Source organism: Pundamilia nyererei, unplaced genomic scaffold, assembly GCF_000239375.1.
Source record: "Pundamilia nyererei isolate P.nyererei 1_Seehausen unplaced genomic scaffold, PunNye1.0 scaffold00006, whole genome shotgun sequence".
Taxonomy (NCBI): domain Eukaryota; kingdom Metazoa; phylum Chordata; class Actinopteri; order Cichliformes; family Cichlidae; genus Pundamilia; species Pundamilia nyererei.
The window spans coordinates 8,026,698-8,043,296 of NW_005187407.1; the positions used below are offsets into that span (position 1 = coordinate 8,026,698).

The 16,599-nt window shown below is 38.1% G+C and overlaps 2 protein-coding genes across 2 annotated transcripts in view; both read right to left on the bottom strand.

Annotated features, from left to right (window-relative positions):
• The window catches only part of mctp1a (multiple C2 domains, transmembrane 1a), a 68,205-nt gene extending 63,089 nt beyond the window's left edge, over nt 1-5,116 (bottom strand). Inside the window, exons 1-4 of the mRNA XM_005722418.2 lie at nt 5,107-5,116; nt 2,365-2,507; nt 2,125-2,204; nt 837-948 (exon numbers count right to left, since the gene is read on the bottom strand). Of these exons, the coding sequence (XP_005722475.1) occupies nt 837-948; nt 2,125-2,204; nt 2,365-2,507; nt 5,107-5,116 (345 nt within the window). The remainder of the gene's footprint in view (nt 1-836; nt 949-2,124; nt 2,205-2,364; nt 2,508-5,106) is intronic.
• A 7,257-nt stretch (nt 5,117-12,373) lies between these two features.
• Nucleotides 12,374-16,599, bottom strand: part of LOC102204155 (multiple C2 and transmembrane domain-containing protein 1) — a 52,817-nt gene continuing 48,591 nt past the window's right edge. The window contains exon 3 of the mRNA XM_005722419.1: nt 12,374-12,416. Coding sequence (XP_005722476.1) covers nt 12,374-12,416 — 43 coding nt within the window. The remainder of the gene's footprint in view (nt 12,417-16,599) is intronic.

Sequence of the window (16,599 nt, forward strand, 5' to 3'; positions counted from 1 at the left end):
AATCCCATCGTGTTAAACAAACGCTCATCAACTTTAATATAACTGAGTAAAGTCCCATTGTTGACGCTGAGTTGTCATCGGTTGCTCGAGGATCTCAAAAAGCGAATTAAAGTTATATATTCCATCTTACAGGCTCGTACCAGTAGATGGCAACAGAGAGAATTTATTACTATAACCTTGTACTCAATTTTTTTCACAGTGGGAGAAATCCAAACTGGTGCTTAACCTAAATAGAGTTTATTTGTTCTGTCAATTGTGGACTCTCTGAACTACAGTAGCAAATAAGCTGCAGAATTAAGACATCAGATCAAAAGGAATAAAATATTTCCCCCATGACTCTGCCTTGGTCTGAATCGAGCATGCAGGGGTCCAATTAACCAAACAAATAATTGAACATAAATAAATGCAACTCCGAAATCCATTGCACGTCCGCAGAGGCACGAGCTAACATAATTAGGAAAGAAGATCCAGTGCTCTTTGAACATGCAACTTTTCCACACAACATATTCATTACACTTTAGTTTATGCATATGTATTTGCTGAGTTGAGTTTCTACTAAGTGAGGCTGAATGAAACCAGCACATTGTTCTTTAGCACAACTTGAACTTCATTTATGTCCTAAAACTATTGACCTTTCTAGTGTCTTTCAGAAAAGTGATGCTAAAGTGAAGGATTAGGAATATGATTCATCCATGTTGATCTACTGTAGGGATGCGATACTCTTTATTTTAAAATAAAAGAGTGATTCCCCCCAAAAAAGAGGATTTGTGGTGTATGCATGAAAGGACAGAGATGAATGAATAATCAGAGTTATTATAGATTTCCAGATTTCTTACAGCATCCCTCACGTCTCCCTCCTTTGGTGTCAGAGTAACGGATAGTTCCAGGCTGCCCAGGTTATGTTCAGGGTACTGTGGGTCCTTCAGGTCCAGTGCCACGTCCAGTGCCCTTTGGAGATAAACAATAAGCCATATTCACATGTTGTTTCCTGTAAGCACTTACATATATAGTGTACAAGCAGTCAAATGCATTGTGGAAATCTGATTAAAAAAATTCACTCTGTGACGTTATTAGTGAGTTTTATGTTAACATCAACACAGCCATGCAACATAAACAAAAACAAGTTATCGAGCTAATTTAACCTTTTACTAATTCGCTTTCAAGGTCTTTATATAGTTTTTACGGCAGGTGTCTTAACTTGTCATAGGTGTAAAAGCGCTGAGTTATACTTGCTCTATGAGGTCATATTCTCCTCTGTAAAAAACAGTATATTGTGTAAGCTGACTTCCCATCACACTGATTGCCTAATAGGGCAACCGATTAGACTGGACTCATTATTATCAGAAATAACACCTGCATATAGCAAGAGTAAATGTGTGCTGTTGCCAGTTTAGATTCACCCAGCCTCTATGTGACTAGAAATAAAAGCCAAGGTAACCAAAATCATATTCATGTGCCTTTTCCCTGAGATGTTCACACTATATAATGCAAAATAATCAATTCCACTTGAGATACTATACTTTATACTGTAACAAACTGCTGTAAAAACACAGTACACTTAAATTATCAAAAATATTGATGGATCTGAGCTACTTTACAAACTTATATTATTCCTTTTGTTTTTGTAAGCTTAGATTTAGATGTACAGTACTTATTAAGTCAGTTACTTGATATATTTTACTGTATTAAACTCTTAATATAGATTATAATGGAAACACGAAAATGACCATATAATACCAGTCTATCAGCTCGTTGTATTATAAAGGTCATGTTCTATATTCTATGTTCTATATTATATTTAATTTTACAATAACAAACTGTAAAAATAAATATGTCTGTACATTACTTTAAATAACAGGGATATTTGTTGCAGTGTATGTCTGTCTATGGTTTCACAGGCAAACGTTTAGCTTCATGAAAATATGAGCTGAAGTACCAAAGATTGCCACTAGAGGGAAGTCAAAGACTATATCTACTTGCTAGTACAGGCTTTGAAGGCAATCCATAGATACAGAGTCAATCAGACTGCTTACTTAATAGGGAATCAAAAAAGACCAAGGGTGTAAAAGTGCATTAAAAAAAGGCAGGTAATAAAATATTATAAGTCAAATAAGAGAAAGAGACCTCTGATGTTCCAGTGACTCCAGATAGAGGTATGCTGAGCCCATGAAATCATCCTGAAGTCCAAAGTCATAGTCAAAGACCTACAAAGGGACAAATATAAAACAGCTACTTTAAGTACAGCAATGGTACAAATGAAGACCTTTTACCCTTTATAACTTCTACCGAAAGATTTAACATTAACTTAAAGAAAGACATTTTAGAGCTAGGTGACATTTTTGCCTCGGCACTTATCTTCTGTACCTTTACATACAGTGGGTCCCTCAGGGTTTCCACCAGAAGGCTAACTCTCTCATCCCACACTGGGTTGAGGTTCTTATGGATGGTCTTGCTTCTAAACACTTCCTTCCCTGCAATCTTAAACTTCACGTATGGATCACTGGTCCCTAAGAAGAAGAAAAGCAAACACATAAAAACACACAGTCATATGTGATTAAAATACAATTCTGACATAGGCTGTCGATTTAAATATTGATTGGACAAAGGCATTTTTCATTTTCCCATTATTTTAATGGTCAAACTGGCATTACCTTCTTCACTTTGTCGAATTTACTGAAGAGCAGCAACTCTGTTGTGAAAAAATATTTGCTTCTGCCCACTGATAATAGAGTAATCAGGACTTACAGGATTTTGTCAAAATAAAAATAAATAAATACTGCCTCTGCACAATTTCTTAACGTGAAAACTGTATTTTTTTATTTTATTTATTATTTTAGACTATTTTTATTTTGTATTATTTATGCCAAACCCCCTCAGATCAATTTTAAATACAAACATATGAAAAGCTTGATATGCTACTGTGAAGCAGGCTCGGAGAGAATCGGCCACGTGACTCAAAGTTACGGTCATGTGATACAAATATGAAAGCTGGCTTTATATGACCACTAGGTGACGGCATTGGTTCGTATTGGTGTTATTCTGTGGAGCACAAACTGCAAACAGGCACCGATGCTTACAATGAATGCAAAAACAATTAACTTTAATGGGATCAACGAACCAAGCTAACACATTTCCCACGTGTGGGAATAAAGGTTATCTTATCTTATCTTATCTTATCTTGTGTTGTCTTATATTACATGGAAGCAAATAAATCTAATTTTAACCCATACAGAAATAATTTTAGATCAAATCAATAAAATGTTATTTTACAGCTGTATCCCATTACTTAAAACACAAGCTGCACTCTGAGAGGTTATGTGCACATTTATACATGACTGGCTGTTAAACTTCTCGTATGTATCCACATGTATGTGAGCTACTTAAGCACTGATTCTACGATTCCTCAACAAGCATCTATATTGTTCAGGACAGTAAACCCTTCCCCTTCAGTCAATTAGTCAATTATAGTTTAAGGGCTTCACATACACAACAACACTGGGAAAAAAAAACTAATTAAAAAAAAAATTTATATATACACACACACACACACCCACACACACAATCCTGTTCAAAGAAGTATTTAAGGAAGAAAAACTACTCTGTAAAGCCACTCTTAATGTGGCTGTACCTGACAGTGAGTAGTACAGTGGTACAATGAAAAGCACCAATGCTGACTCTATTCCTGTTAAGTCAAAACAAAGTTTAAATGCAAGAGCAAGGAAGTGTGTCATTAGGAGTTTCCTAAAACTGTTGGTAAAATGTGCTTCCTGAATCAAGGCTGTTTCAAAGTTTGGGGAATGAAAACCAAACTGCATCCTCAACTATTTTGTCTCTCTGCCTAACAGTTTGGCAGTGAAGGATCTCAGGGAGTGAACTGGAACATAACATGACAGATTGTCAGAAATGTTCGATGTAAGGTTTTATATACAAGAGCCTTTTAAAGTGGATTCTGTACAATACTGGAGGCCAGTGCAGAAACTATAGTGACTTCCTCTTGGTTACTTGTGTTAGTGAACCTTGGAACCTCTAAATTAGCTACAGCCTGCTAATGTTTTTCTTTTCTTAGAAAATCCAGCCAAGAGAACAGAAATAATCCGGTTTACTGTAACTAAATGTATGAACAAGTTTTTCTGAATCATGGAGAGTCATTAAGGATTGCACTTTGGAGGCAGTGAAAAGAAGCACATCTTGGTAATGAAATCTAAATTATGTGGGATTTGAAAAAAGGTTTAAAATAACTCCAAGACTCTTAACTTGTGGCTTTAGTTTGTCAGCTGCCTAACTTACCACAAATGTACAAAGTTACAGTGCATTTTGAATGTGTCCCAATGCCAGCAGTTTTTGAAGACGAATATGATTTTATTGTTGCAAAGTTATCATCTGTTGTCATTTAAAAGTTCCTCGTCATTTTTTTTTGTCTTCATTTACTGCATATCTGTTTTCAAGCATTTTCTATATCTACCCAAGGTTTTCTTATTTCCCCTCTGTTAATGAGTCTGCTGGGGAGTCTGTGCTTATCTAACATGATGTTCTGAGAGTAAAGGGTAATGTACTCTATACAGATTGTTAAAAAGAAAAACCCTAGAGGCAAATTTAGTGATATTGCACTATATCTAAACAAAATCTGTTTGACTTGGGTAACTATAATTATGATGTGTAATATCTTCCAATGAAACAGTACCCTGATGTGACTGTTTATACAGTACGTGACTTGAATCACTGTTGTGCTATCATCCACTGTGACCAAAACACCAAGGGAGGGAATGGTAATATCGAGCAATTCTGATTTATCTACAAACAGAGATGTGCAGATGCACTGCACGTTAACGATACTTTCCAAAGTCAAAGGAAGAATGTTGGCTATATGTTGTACATTAACATATGCTAAATATTGACAAGCAACAGAGATCAATAGCAGCCACAGAGCATATCTTTTATATCCAACAATTTGCTCTGTTTTCTCTTAAAGAGCTTGAACTGCTGACTGACAGCACGGGAACTAGTGGATAAAAGCTTCTCTGCTCAGTGTTTGCACGTCTCATCAGTTCAAGATAGAGTCTTTCCCTATCATTAGCATGACAATACCAGCGAATATCTGACTCCTACATAACGACATTGCTGATGCTTATGAGAGGCAGTAAAGAACAGTAATGACACGACTTGTCGACTGGGTTATTTTGTCACTATAATAAAAATGAAGCATGAGTAATTATGTTGACGATTATCGTCAGTATAATTTTATAATATACTCAATAGTTTAACATATGCAACATATTAAGTGGTGGGTTTTTTCAGTGCTAGGAGGCTTTGCTCTCATCAGGCAAAGGTGTCTATTTCTTCACATTTAAAATGACTCACACACCCTCAAGCTCACTTGCAGAGCCACTAGAGACACACACATGTAGCTTTTTACACACCGTTGCTCTTGACACATTACTGCAAGGAAGCTGCGGCAGGAGGACACGAATGACAGGATAAGAAGAAGAAGAGAGGAAAACATATACAGCAAGTCACGTCAGAGAAACAAAAAGAAAAAAATCAAGAAAACGCTGCAACATCTTATATCACTGATATGAGCTGATAATTTATGAACTATCTGAAATTGTCCCAAACCACAGTGTGCAGCTAAAGGCATTATTTTCTAAAAGTGCTCCAACTTTCTTTCTCTATCTCGCTCTCGTTCTATATCCCAGCAGGTCAATATTCCTCAGACACACATCATTGATTCAGACCTTCTGCATCCCACAGTGCCAGCTTTATGAGGCCATAAACACATGCAGGCTGAAAAGTATGAAATAGAAAAGGCTTTTGCTGTGGGTGACCGAATATGAGTGAGAGTGGGTACAGCACAGAGAAGCGAGCAGAGAGATGCTTTCTTGGAAACCGACTATTATGTATGACATTCATATCTGATTTTTCAAAAGACTGCACACTTGGGAAAAGCCCATAAAAATTAGGAGTTTTATGTCTCAAATGTGGGCTGTTGGGTAGATAGATCAATAAGCTATAGGTTTTTGTAAGAGGTGTCATGGATTGGTTGTCACGATCCTGGGTCATCTGACCCAGCGTTTTGAGTTTTTATATATTTTGATGTTTATGGTTTATGCTTAAGTTTATTAGGTTATATAAGCTCATTCTACTTTGCCTTGATTGCCATTTAGTTCAGTGTTTCTTAGATCCATTTGTGTCATCTCCCCCTGTGTTTATGTCTCCCTTGTCGGTTTGTCATGTTGAGTCTGCGTGTTTCACGTATGCGTGTCCTATGTTATCAAGCTCTTGTCATGTCTGCTTCCCGTTATATTTCCCGTTTAATTTTGAAGAGGTCTGGTGTCCCATGTTCACTGTGTTTACTTTCACTAACCCTGTAGTGTCATTATGCTCATTCTAATCAGCTGTTTTCCCATGTGTTTCCACTTCCCCGGTCACCTCCTGTGTGCCTTTAGTCTGTGTGTTTTCATTCATTCCTCGTCCGATCGTCTGCTATCCTGCTATGTCATGCCATGTTTCCAGATCTATGAATCCATGCCAAGTCTTCACGTTTCCGGTTTTCCATGCCAGATTTCTATGTTCACGTTCCAGAGTTTATGTTTAGACTTAGTTCTTCCCAGTTTAGATTATTGTTTAGTGTCGCCTTTGACTTTTGTTTTGTAATGTTTTACCAGCCTTAATAAACGGCTCGCCTTCTGTTAAGTTTGAGTTTAGTTTTCGAGTATCGGCACTTGGGTCCACCTCCTCACTCCACACAGTCTGCATCCGCACACTGGGACACTGGTTTGCCAGGACATTTGTTCACCTTATGAGCAGAAAGCTACAGAACAGGAGGGACACTGGGTATAAGGAAAAACACGCAAAAGTCACAAAAATGGGTGCTCTGGGTACTGAAGTGCTACAATGGGAAAGTGATTACGTATCTCTGTCTTTCTGCCATTAAGTTGCACTTATGCTAATAAATATTGAGCAAAACATATGAGGTACTGAGAAGATCACAAGCAAATTTAAACTCTAAAGTCTTTAAATACACCATCTGGAAATCCAAAACCCAGCTTTCTGGGCACAACATTGAGTCACATTTGCTCTTTCAGCTTTACACAAGGGGATTTCTAAAGCTCTTCCCTGGACAGGAAACAATCAGGTTGACTAGGCAAGTGGAACGAGGAAAATCTTGCTATCTGAGCAATGTTGATACTGGCTTGACATTAAAAAAGAAAGAAAGAAAAAAACAGCTACTGAAGTGTGTGTTTAGCCTTTTTGCTTTAATAGTTATACTCCTAAGATAGCCTACACCTGTGAAGATTGAACAATGAAATAAAAAGAAATCATCTTATATGTATATAACGTATTTTAACTGAAACTGGTTTGGATGTTTAATTCATTGAATTGAATGGGTGGAAGAGTCAGCAAAGGAGGCTTATGGGACCAGATTCAGTAATGATAAAATTGGCTGACTCACATGAAGCTTCACCTACTAACATGATGCTTGTGTCAGCGCTGTTGCTATGTTTGTGCGTCTCAGTTCATTTCAGTGAACAGGTCGGAAGCACTAAACTCTGTATTTGGAACAAAGGCTTTTCTCGAGCGCCGCCGGTGTAATCGAAAATCCATGATTTCCCCGAAATGAGATATTAAAGATTTGGTTTTCCTCCTAATCCTCCTTCCTAAAGCAAATCTTTGGCTCCACAGACCAGTGGGTAAGTGAGCAAAGAGATCTGACTGAGAGACAAGAAATTACCAAGAACACAAACAGCTAATGCGTGCTTCACATTCACAGTGTTAATCTATTAATTTTGTATGATGCTTTTAAAACCAACCACAAAAACTGTGTAACAGTATCCGAGAGTAGAAATAAATGTATTTAAGAGAGGACTCGGAGGAGTACAGACCAGGTAAATTTGCCCCGGGAGTGGAACATCAACACATCTAAAAGCCCATGATACACTTCTTTTTGATAGCAGCTCTCTGTCTTCTTGAAAGACAGCTGAGAACATAATCCACCAGACATTTATCTGTTCAGAACAACTAATGAGCACTGGCCATAAAAGCGCTGCTCTCTGTGTCTCTTTGCCAGTAAGGCAAACTGCCATGTGGGACACCTGGGCCTGCAGTAAGAGCACGCTATCCACTATCCAATAAATAAATAAATTAATAAATAAAAACACCCACTCCAACAAAATCTTCAATTTCACTTTAAACGGTCATTTGAAAAAGGATTAACAAACACTCCAAAACAAGAAAACATTATTAGTATTACTCACACTCTTCAATTAAAGTTCAAGAGCGTACCTTAAGAGAATAATGTCAGCCTTTACTAAATGGGCCTTTAATGCTTTATTTCACTATCTGGAGTGCTGTATTAACTGCAGAGTAAGTTTAGAGGGCAAATCTATGACTGTACTTGAAACAAGCTAAAGTGTACTCCACCACTGTGTACTCGTGAATGTTCACAGTGCACATTAAATCAAGAGTGGCTTCTCACTGTTCAAAGTATCAGTCTGAGCAGTTTTCAGTTGAAGAGCCCACAGCTCAAAACCCGACTGCAGGTGAGGAGCGCCGTGCTTGTTGGAGTTTAGGGCCTTTCTTTTTCCACCATTAAAGCTGTTGAATTTGTCAGCGTATGGCTCTACTGTAAAGTAAACTGAAGGTTTTGAGAGAGGTCAATGAGCTCAAATGGCCTGAAATGTGATGCGTGCCAGAAACACCACAGAGAGCCACATCAACTAAATCTACACTCACCACCACCTGCGCCATTAACCAGATTTTCATCCCTGCAACTTTGTTGATTTCCCAAATAATTCAAAGAAATCTGAAGGATTACTATTTTGACACAGTGGAGACGATGCAGCACACAGGTTTGAGGAGACAGAGTGATCGAAAAACAGCAGCTCAGTTGATGCAGCTATTTTCCACATTTGGTATAATGTTGACAACCACTCTCATTATGACCTCTTCGGTTTCCTCTCTGTCTATTACCCCTTCATAGATCGCACAACATTCCCGCAACATTCCTGTGTTTTTCTTCTCTATTTCACTCCCTTCTGTCTCTCTTGAAGAAATGTCTTCACTAAAACTCCCCAAAATAGTTTCAAGTTGATTTCTTGCTTTTGGTATTAATGCACAGCTTTGACATACACTCACATTATCAAAAATCCTATTCCCATCCCTCACGCAGCCTCTCATGTCATCATGTGGAAAAGCCCAGCTTTTCCTCCTGGGACAATGCAAACAGGATCTGTAGTCTTAATGTGACAAAAATCATGAAGCGTACAGCATCTCACTGTTTTTTCAGCTCATTGTTTCTGGTATTATGAGAAAATATTATAGACAATAACTTGTACGTATAATTTTCCAAAATGATGAACGGGAACACTGCCGACCTTGTGAAAAAAGCTTGTTTCTCATCATTTGCATTTGACTTTGCAGTACTCGTTGTGAATTTGAGACACTTTCAAAAACTATGAGTTCCAGCTCCAGTTAAATGAGGCTGCCACACAGTCATTACAGGGACAGAGTGAAAATATAGACAAGGTTCATCAAAGTCTAATGCTTCCATTTAAAAATCAATTCAAGTGGATGCAAGTATCCCAAACAATGCTCCAATCAAACCCCTTAACAATCACTAATGTCTTAGGAGAAAACTCATCAAAGGAAATGAAGTTTGTGATTGTGGCATTCATGCACTCACAGTGAAGCGGTCATTCAAACCCCACTACAATATTCCCTTCTTGCTTTTTTGTGACTACCTCATTTCCATGCTGATGTGTGTTTCTGTTAGACACAGCCACACATTTAAGGACAAACACTCCTCTAGTTTATTATTCACGCAAATGGAACAGTTTTAAACTAATGTTGGAAACCAAAGATGATGATGTCATGCCTACTATAACACTGATATATCTGATTTAAAACTGATATATCGCTTGACCTGCCCTTGATAGTTCAATATAAACCAGGTGACATGTCCATATCTTTCTTTCTTACTTCCTAAACAATCCACAAAAGGCACAGACCACGCAATTCCAGTACCAGTATAGTCCACTCCACATGACACTATCTTAATGAAGGCTCTCTAATGACCTAATGAAAGGTGCTTGTTTCTGACTCCAGGGTGAAAGGTGTAATAAGGTGTAATAAGGTGTAATAAGACAACAATGGTGTCTGTCACATTGATTTACGATGCTGTGCAGAATAATTCGTTATTCTTCTTCCTCATTTTCATCATCAATTACTAGATGCTCATTATACATTCATGATCAATAGCTTTCTGTGTCAGTACAGGGCAGACAAACGGGTCTGAATTATTAAATGATAATATATGAGCAGTTAATCACATGTCAGCATAGGACAGTGTAATAGTATGCTCTAAAAATACGTATAACACTCAATAAGAAGAGTTTTAATTTCGCTGTGAGGGGTGGCTGAAGGGTGGAGGTGGAAATAAATGGGCCTTTAACGAGTTCAGCAGTATAATCTTGTTTTTATTTCCTTTTAACTTCACAAAAGTTGAGTCGGCTGCACAGCAGGCCGAATTGATACAAAAGTAAACAAGGGAATCGATTTTTAAAGAAAGGAAAGTTCCGAGAGGGCTGGATTTGCTGATAGGTGCTAAACATATACAAATGTGGCAGACAAAAACACAGAAACACACTGAACACATCAGAGAGACTCAAAAGCCAATGAATGTGAATAAAAGAGAAAGGAGGGAGCACCTTAGAGTGTGATGGGAATGCTGCTCCATAGTTTGGGGGCACGCATGGAGAACACATGATTTCCTCTAAGTGTGAATCTAAAGTGTGGGACAGCCAGAAAAATCTAATGAGCTGAGCTGAGGCACCTAAAAATGGTGTAGGAGTGCAAAAGGTCAGTGATATAAGGAGCCAAACTATGAAGGTCTTTACAGACAAATATAAATCAATTCTAAACCTCACAACCAAGCAATGGCGAGAAGCTGAAATAGGTGTAATATGATCTTGTTTTTTGGGTGCCTGTGAGGAGCCTGATGGCAGCATTATGAACAAGCTGAAGACGGCATAGAGAGCACTGAGTGAAACCAGAGTAAAGTGGCTCGCATCAGCCCACGTGAAAGAAATGGAGGCATAAATGAGAGATCACATAAAGAAAAGTTTTGGTCGTTGTCTTGACATCGATGGACAAGCTGCCAAAAAAAGAGGCCAATTTCTGTTTTAAGCTCATACGGCTGAAGCTCAAACTGCTTAAAAGCAAGAACTCCTCCCAACATTAGGGAAACCCCCCTCTCCTTCATGCTACGCTTGGCACAAATACCCACAAGGAGTCCAAAGTCCATGCACTGGCAATACAAACTATGTGTTATATTACAGATTATACACTAGTGTAGTACAAAATCCAAAAACATACAACAATAAACCTGCCAACTATTTTCCCAAAATAAAGGTATGCAAATACACTGAGCAAAAATTTACCAACAATCTGATGTCAGGTTTGTAGATCCTGGCCCTTTGCGCTAACATTTTCAGTGAGTAAAGCAGAATGAATATAAATGACAAAACACCTGCTGACAGCATTAGAAGTCCATCAATAATGCATTATGTCATAATAAAACACCTGCTCTGTTATTCAGTCAATGAGACTAATAGTATTTTTTAATTATCAAATACAACAAAATTAGGTAAACATAAGCCAAAATCACAGTGTATGTGACTACAATACATATTAATGCAATAATTTTGACACTATAATAAATATATATATAAAGACTACCTTTGGAAATAAGTCAATCTAACATCTAATTTGTAGCATTTAGGAATTCAGTGTGATTAATCTCAGAAAACGAGACCGTACAAAGTTCTAACCTTGAAAGGCCCAGCTTTATTAACCTCACTAATACAGTGTGAGAAGATTTATTCAGAGTTAGCCAATAGGTTACCTGTCAAAACCTCTGTTATTAAGAACCACACTGGAGGAGGCTCACTAATGTGTGTCATGAGATCTGAGACAGGAGGAGAGAAAAATGCAGTAAAACTTCCCATAAAGCCCTCAGTCATGCTCGAGCTGCACGCCCAGAACGGGTTCACGTTTAGGTTGTAGAAGCTGTGTGTGGCTGCAAATATGACTGTGTGTGTATCCTGGTCTATGTGTAATGTCAGGACTGACTGATGGTTGCAGCTCTGGGGATTCCCATTAGGCAGAATGCAATCTGGTAAAGAGGCTGTACTGGGTGAGACTCCACATAAGGTACTTCATCTCGAGATAGGGAAATATTGGTTGAGAACCTGCTTCATTGCAACTGCACACAATCACACGCTCTGCGCCTCTTCTGATGTAAGCTTTAAGCTTACTTCCATGGCCTGAAATTTACCCAATATTAAGCTTCACTAATACTAAAGCCCAAAGTGACAGGTTAGATAGCAGCATGAGCATCCGACTCATACAGCTGAGCTGAACTAGCAGAGAAAGACAAAGAGAAGAGCGTGCACGGCTTGTAGGAGAATAGCATGGGAGGTGAGAAAGTAATTAAGGACACTTAAAATAAAACAAAACACAGCATGTTGCTAGTGGTGTCAAGCTCTGTCACTGTCACTGTACTTTGCAAACTGAAAACTAATCATTGCAAACCTTCACACTAATACCTAAGCCACAATCACAGTGTATACTGCCTCAAGATGAATTCATCTGCAGCTATCTACAAAGAGAGAGCCACAACACTGTTAATCACCCTGTAATAGTGTTTAGGCCTGCTTGTGCTCAGCTGTTTGTCTGTTCCTGCAGTAGAAGTGTACTTAATAGTCAAGTTTGCAATAATACAGGATGCATTAAATATTTGCAGCACCTGTGCTCCTCTCCTCCCAAATGTAGAAAAACACAAGGACAAACAACATTTGCATATTCAGTTACACTGTAGTTGCATGAAATAGTAAATTATTAACCCTCTGAGCTAAGTTAAACTCATCTATAAATCAATCAGCAGGAAGAAATCCTGGATTATGTTAAACATTTCTACAAACAGAGAGCTGGTGTTGAAAGTAATACTTCTAAACAAGAGACAAGTATTTTTCTAGAAGGAAACACATAGATGTAAATAATAACTTCAAAATGTACCCAAAATTAGGTTTCATAACATACGGCTACATATTAAGTGCAAGATAGCGTAACAGTATGAGCTTCGGACCGATACAGTCGAGGTGAATGAGCATGGCATCATGACAACGACAATAGAGAGTAGGGCTGCCACGATTAGTCGACTAATCACGATTAATAGTCGACGACTAATTTAATAGTCGACGCATCGTTTGAAGCTTTGTAAGATCCCAAAAAGATGCAGGAATAAGTAGTGGTATTTAAGAGTGTAATAATAGACCGAAACAGAAGATGGCAGCACTGCATGTAAAAGGATGCCAGCTGCCGTTAAACCCCGAAGAAGAAGAAGAAGAAGAAGAAGAAGCTGTGTCCCAGAATTCATAGCGTGGCCCAGCGCAGTAGTCAACAATGGCGGCAGCTAGTTAGTTTTAATATTACTCTTATTATTCTTTTTGGGTCACAAAAAAAAGTTTAACGTGTTTTCAGGCTGACTGTAGCTGTGTAAACCTCAAATATCTGCTCAGTTTATCAAGACATCACATATTTTCAAAAGCGCTCTAACGTGAGACGTCTGTTACCCACTAGCTCGATAGTTAGCCGGGGTACAAGGCTCACTAGAGCCGGTGAGAACACCAGACTCCCAGCAAATCGTTTTCAAATCCATCGCCGTCTTTCACTACTCAGGTTAAACATGTAATATAAGTCACTTAGATAAGTTAAAAATGTTATTGTTTGGCTTTTTTAGTATTTTATTTGTTCCTGAGTAAATCGGTTTGGCTGAGATTAAAGTTATCGTTTTTACACAGCTGACTAAACGTCAAGCAGACAACTGATTATCAGAAGTGTGAGATGCTCGAGAATATACTCCGGTGTCCTGTTATATTTTAGATAGCAAGGAGCAAACTGCAAATTTCATTAAAATTTAACAAACTATCATCTTGTCTTTATTTTTAGTTAGCATATACCTTAAACACTTCAAGCTGTAAGCTAACGATAGTTATATAAGAGCAGATGCGTGCTGGTGCAATAAGCTGTACGTTTTACGTCCAATGGATGCATGACCTGATTAGTCGACTAATTGCAAAAATAATCGGTGACTAGTCGACTATCAAAATAATCGTTTGTGGCAGCCCTAATAGAGAGTGTGTACGACTTGTAGAAAAATAACAAGGGAGATGAGAAAGTAATAAAGAGGACTTAAAATAAAGCAAAACACAGCATGTCGGCACTGGTGTCAAGCTCTGTCACAGTCACTGTACTTTGCAAACTGAGAACTAATCACTGTAAACCTTCGCACTAATAGCAGCACTTAATACACACACACACTAGCAGAGCGACACGCACACACGGGTTCTCACAGTGAACACAAAGCAAGTCAGCACATCCGAGTAGTAGCAGCTACAACTGTCTAGCTAGCTATTACTTACCCTGGGATAAAATTAGAGTGGCTATTGGTAAGTGTCTGTAAGGATGAGGAATCACGCAATTTCTCAAATTCCAGATATTGTCTAGTCTCTAACTTCATAAGTTCCTAATTTATACTGTATTTTTATTTTGCAGAATTATGAAACTTTGAGCTTAACATCAGTTGTTGGAATACTGCCTTTAATTGTGTCTATAAGTGTAAATGGCCTGTATGGAGAAGCACAGTTGGGCTACAGTATTTCTGTTATACACCTAGATTTACTCAGTCTGTTTTTCTGTTTGATTTACTGGCTATAAACAACAACCATTCAAAACAACAATCACAATTCCTGTACTTATATAGCTATATTGATTCCACAATTGTAAATGTGGCATTTTGTGGCTGTGCACAAGTTAAAATCAGGGATGACTGATAGACATAAAACTGGCAATAAAGGTTGAAAGTCCCCTGTGCTTTTGTGGCCATCAGCTGAAATATTCAGAGCCAAAAACTGCAATGTTATGTGGGAGATCTACCGACCGGCATCTCAAACATGTGTTTATAACAGACAGAGACTGTCTGCATTTACAATACAAATGTGAAACTGCACAGTTATTTCTGAGAGCTGAATGCTGATGATAGGAAACGCTTTTCAAAAGGAAGGTTTTCTAATTGCAACACTTAATTTTCAGCATCCAAATGAAACTATACTAAATAACTTCAGTGCAATACAGCTAAATATGTGCACCACATAATTATCCTTCAGTACTTGAAAAGCAAGAGAAAGATAGGTCAAGAGGAAGTGCAGCACAGGAGAAACGTGCAGGAGTTTAACTGCGACAACTACATCTTTATCGTCCTATAGCACTTCAGTCGCCTCTTCTATGACCAGATTTTCTCATGTCAAGGTTCAGATTTTCCTTGTGAGTAAGCATAACATCTAAAACAGTGAAATGCAGGATGTTATATCTGTTATGTTTTAGATTCTGATGGGCTTCACCTTTGGGTCAAACACAGGGAATTAGAGGCAGACATTTTCAACTGACCTCATCACTGAGCTATCATATATGACAGCTAAGATGAGGCTAGGACTCTAAGAACTAGATTTTTTTTCAGAAATATGATAATGGTCAGGTTATTTTCACCCATTAAACTAAGCATAATAGGCAGATGTAAAATTGTAGAAGCTTCAGCTTTCATAACAGACTGCTCTGTTTCTTCTTCATTAATACACATGTATATTGGTTTATAAAAGCACAAAAAAACACACTGGCAGCTGCCAGTGTTGCCTCTGAGCATCCTAGCAGATTCAAAATCCTACATTGCCTTGTTCTCGAGTTACTGCATTCACCTCTCACCTCTGATCTTGAAGTCAAGGTCACCAGATTCAAACTTGGCCAAGATTTTTAGTAGATACACCTACGGTATCAATTTCAAACTCCTACTTCTTCTCATTCTCGAGTTATCAACTTCACAACCTGTGTGTCCACACTGCTTGCCCACACATGCTATCGGACTTTTAAAGCTGAAGGCAAAAAGCACTCCCCTGGTGACAATTTATAAAATAATTTTACTCTGTACATGTAAATGAGAGAATGTTGAGAGTTTTACTGTGATAAAAATACTGAAATATTTTTTCATTTAACACCTGACAAGTTATTTTTTAATCCTGGATGAATCCTGGATGTCTTTGCACTATATAAATATATACACACACACACACACACACACACACACACACACACGTTCTTTTTTGTCAGCAGTGGTTTTCATCTTGGAATTCATGGCTGCCATTTTTGCCCAGTCTCTTTCTTATTGTTGAATCATGAACTCTAACTTTAAGTGAGACATGTGAAGCTTAATGTTGTTCTGGGTTCTTTTTTGACCTCCTGGATAAGTGGTCGATGTGCTCTTGGAGTAATTTTGTTCAACCGGTCATTCCTGGGAAGCTTCATCACTGTTCCAAGTTTGATCCATTTGTGTATAATGGCTCTCACTGTGGTTCACTGGAGCCCCAAAGCCTTAGATATTGCTTTGTAACCCTTTCCAGACTGATAGATGTCAGTGTCTTTGTTTCTCAGGTGTTTCTTTAGATCGTGCCATGATGTGTTGATTTTTGAGATCTTTTAGCTTCAGTTTGTCGG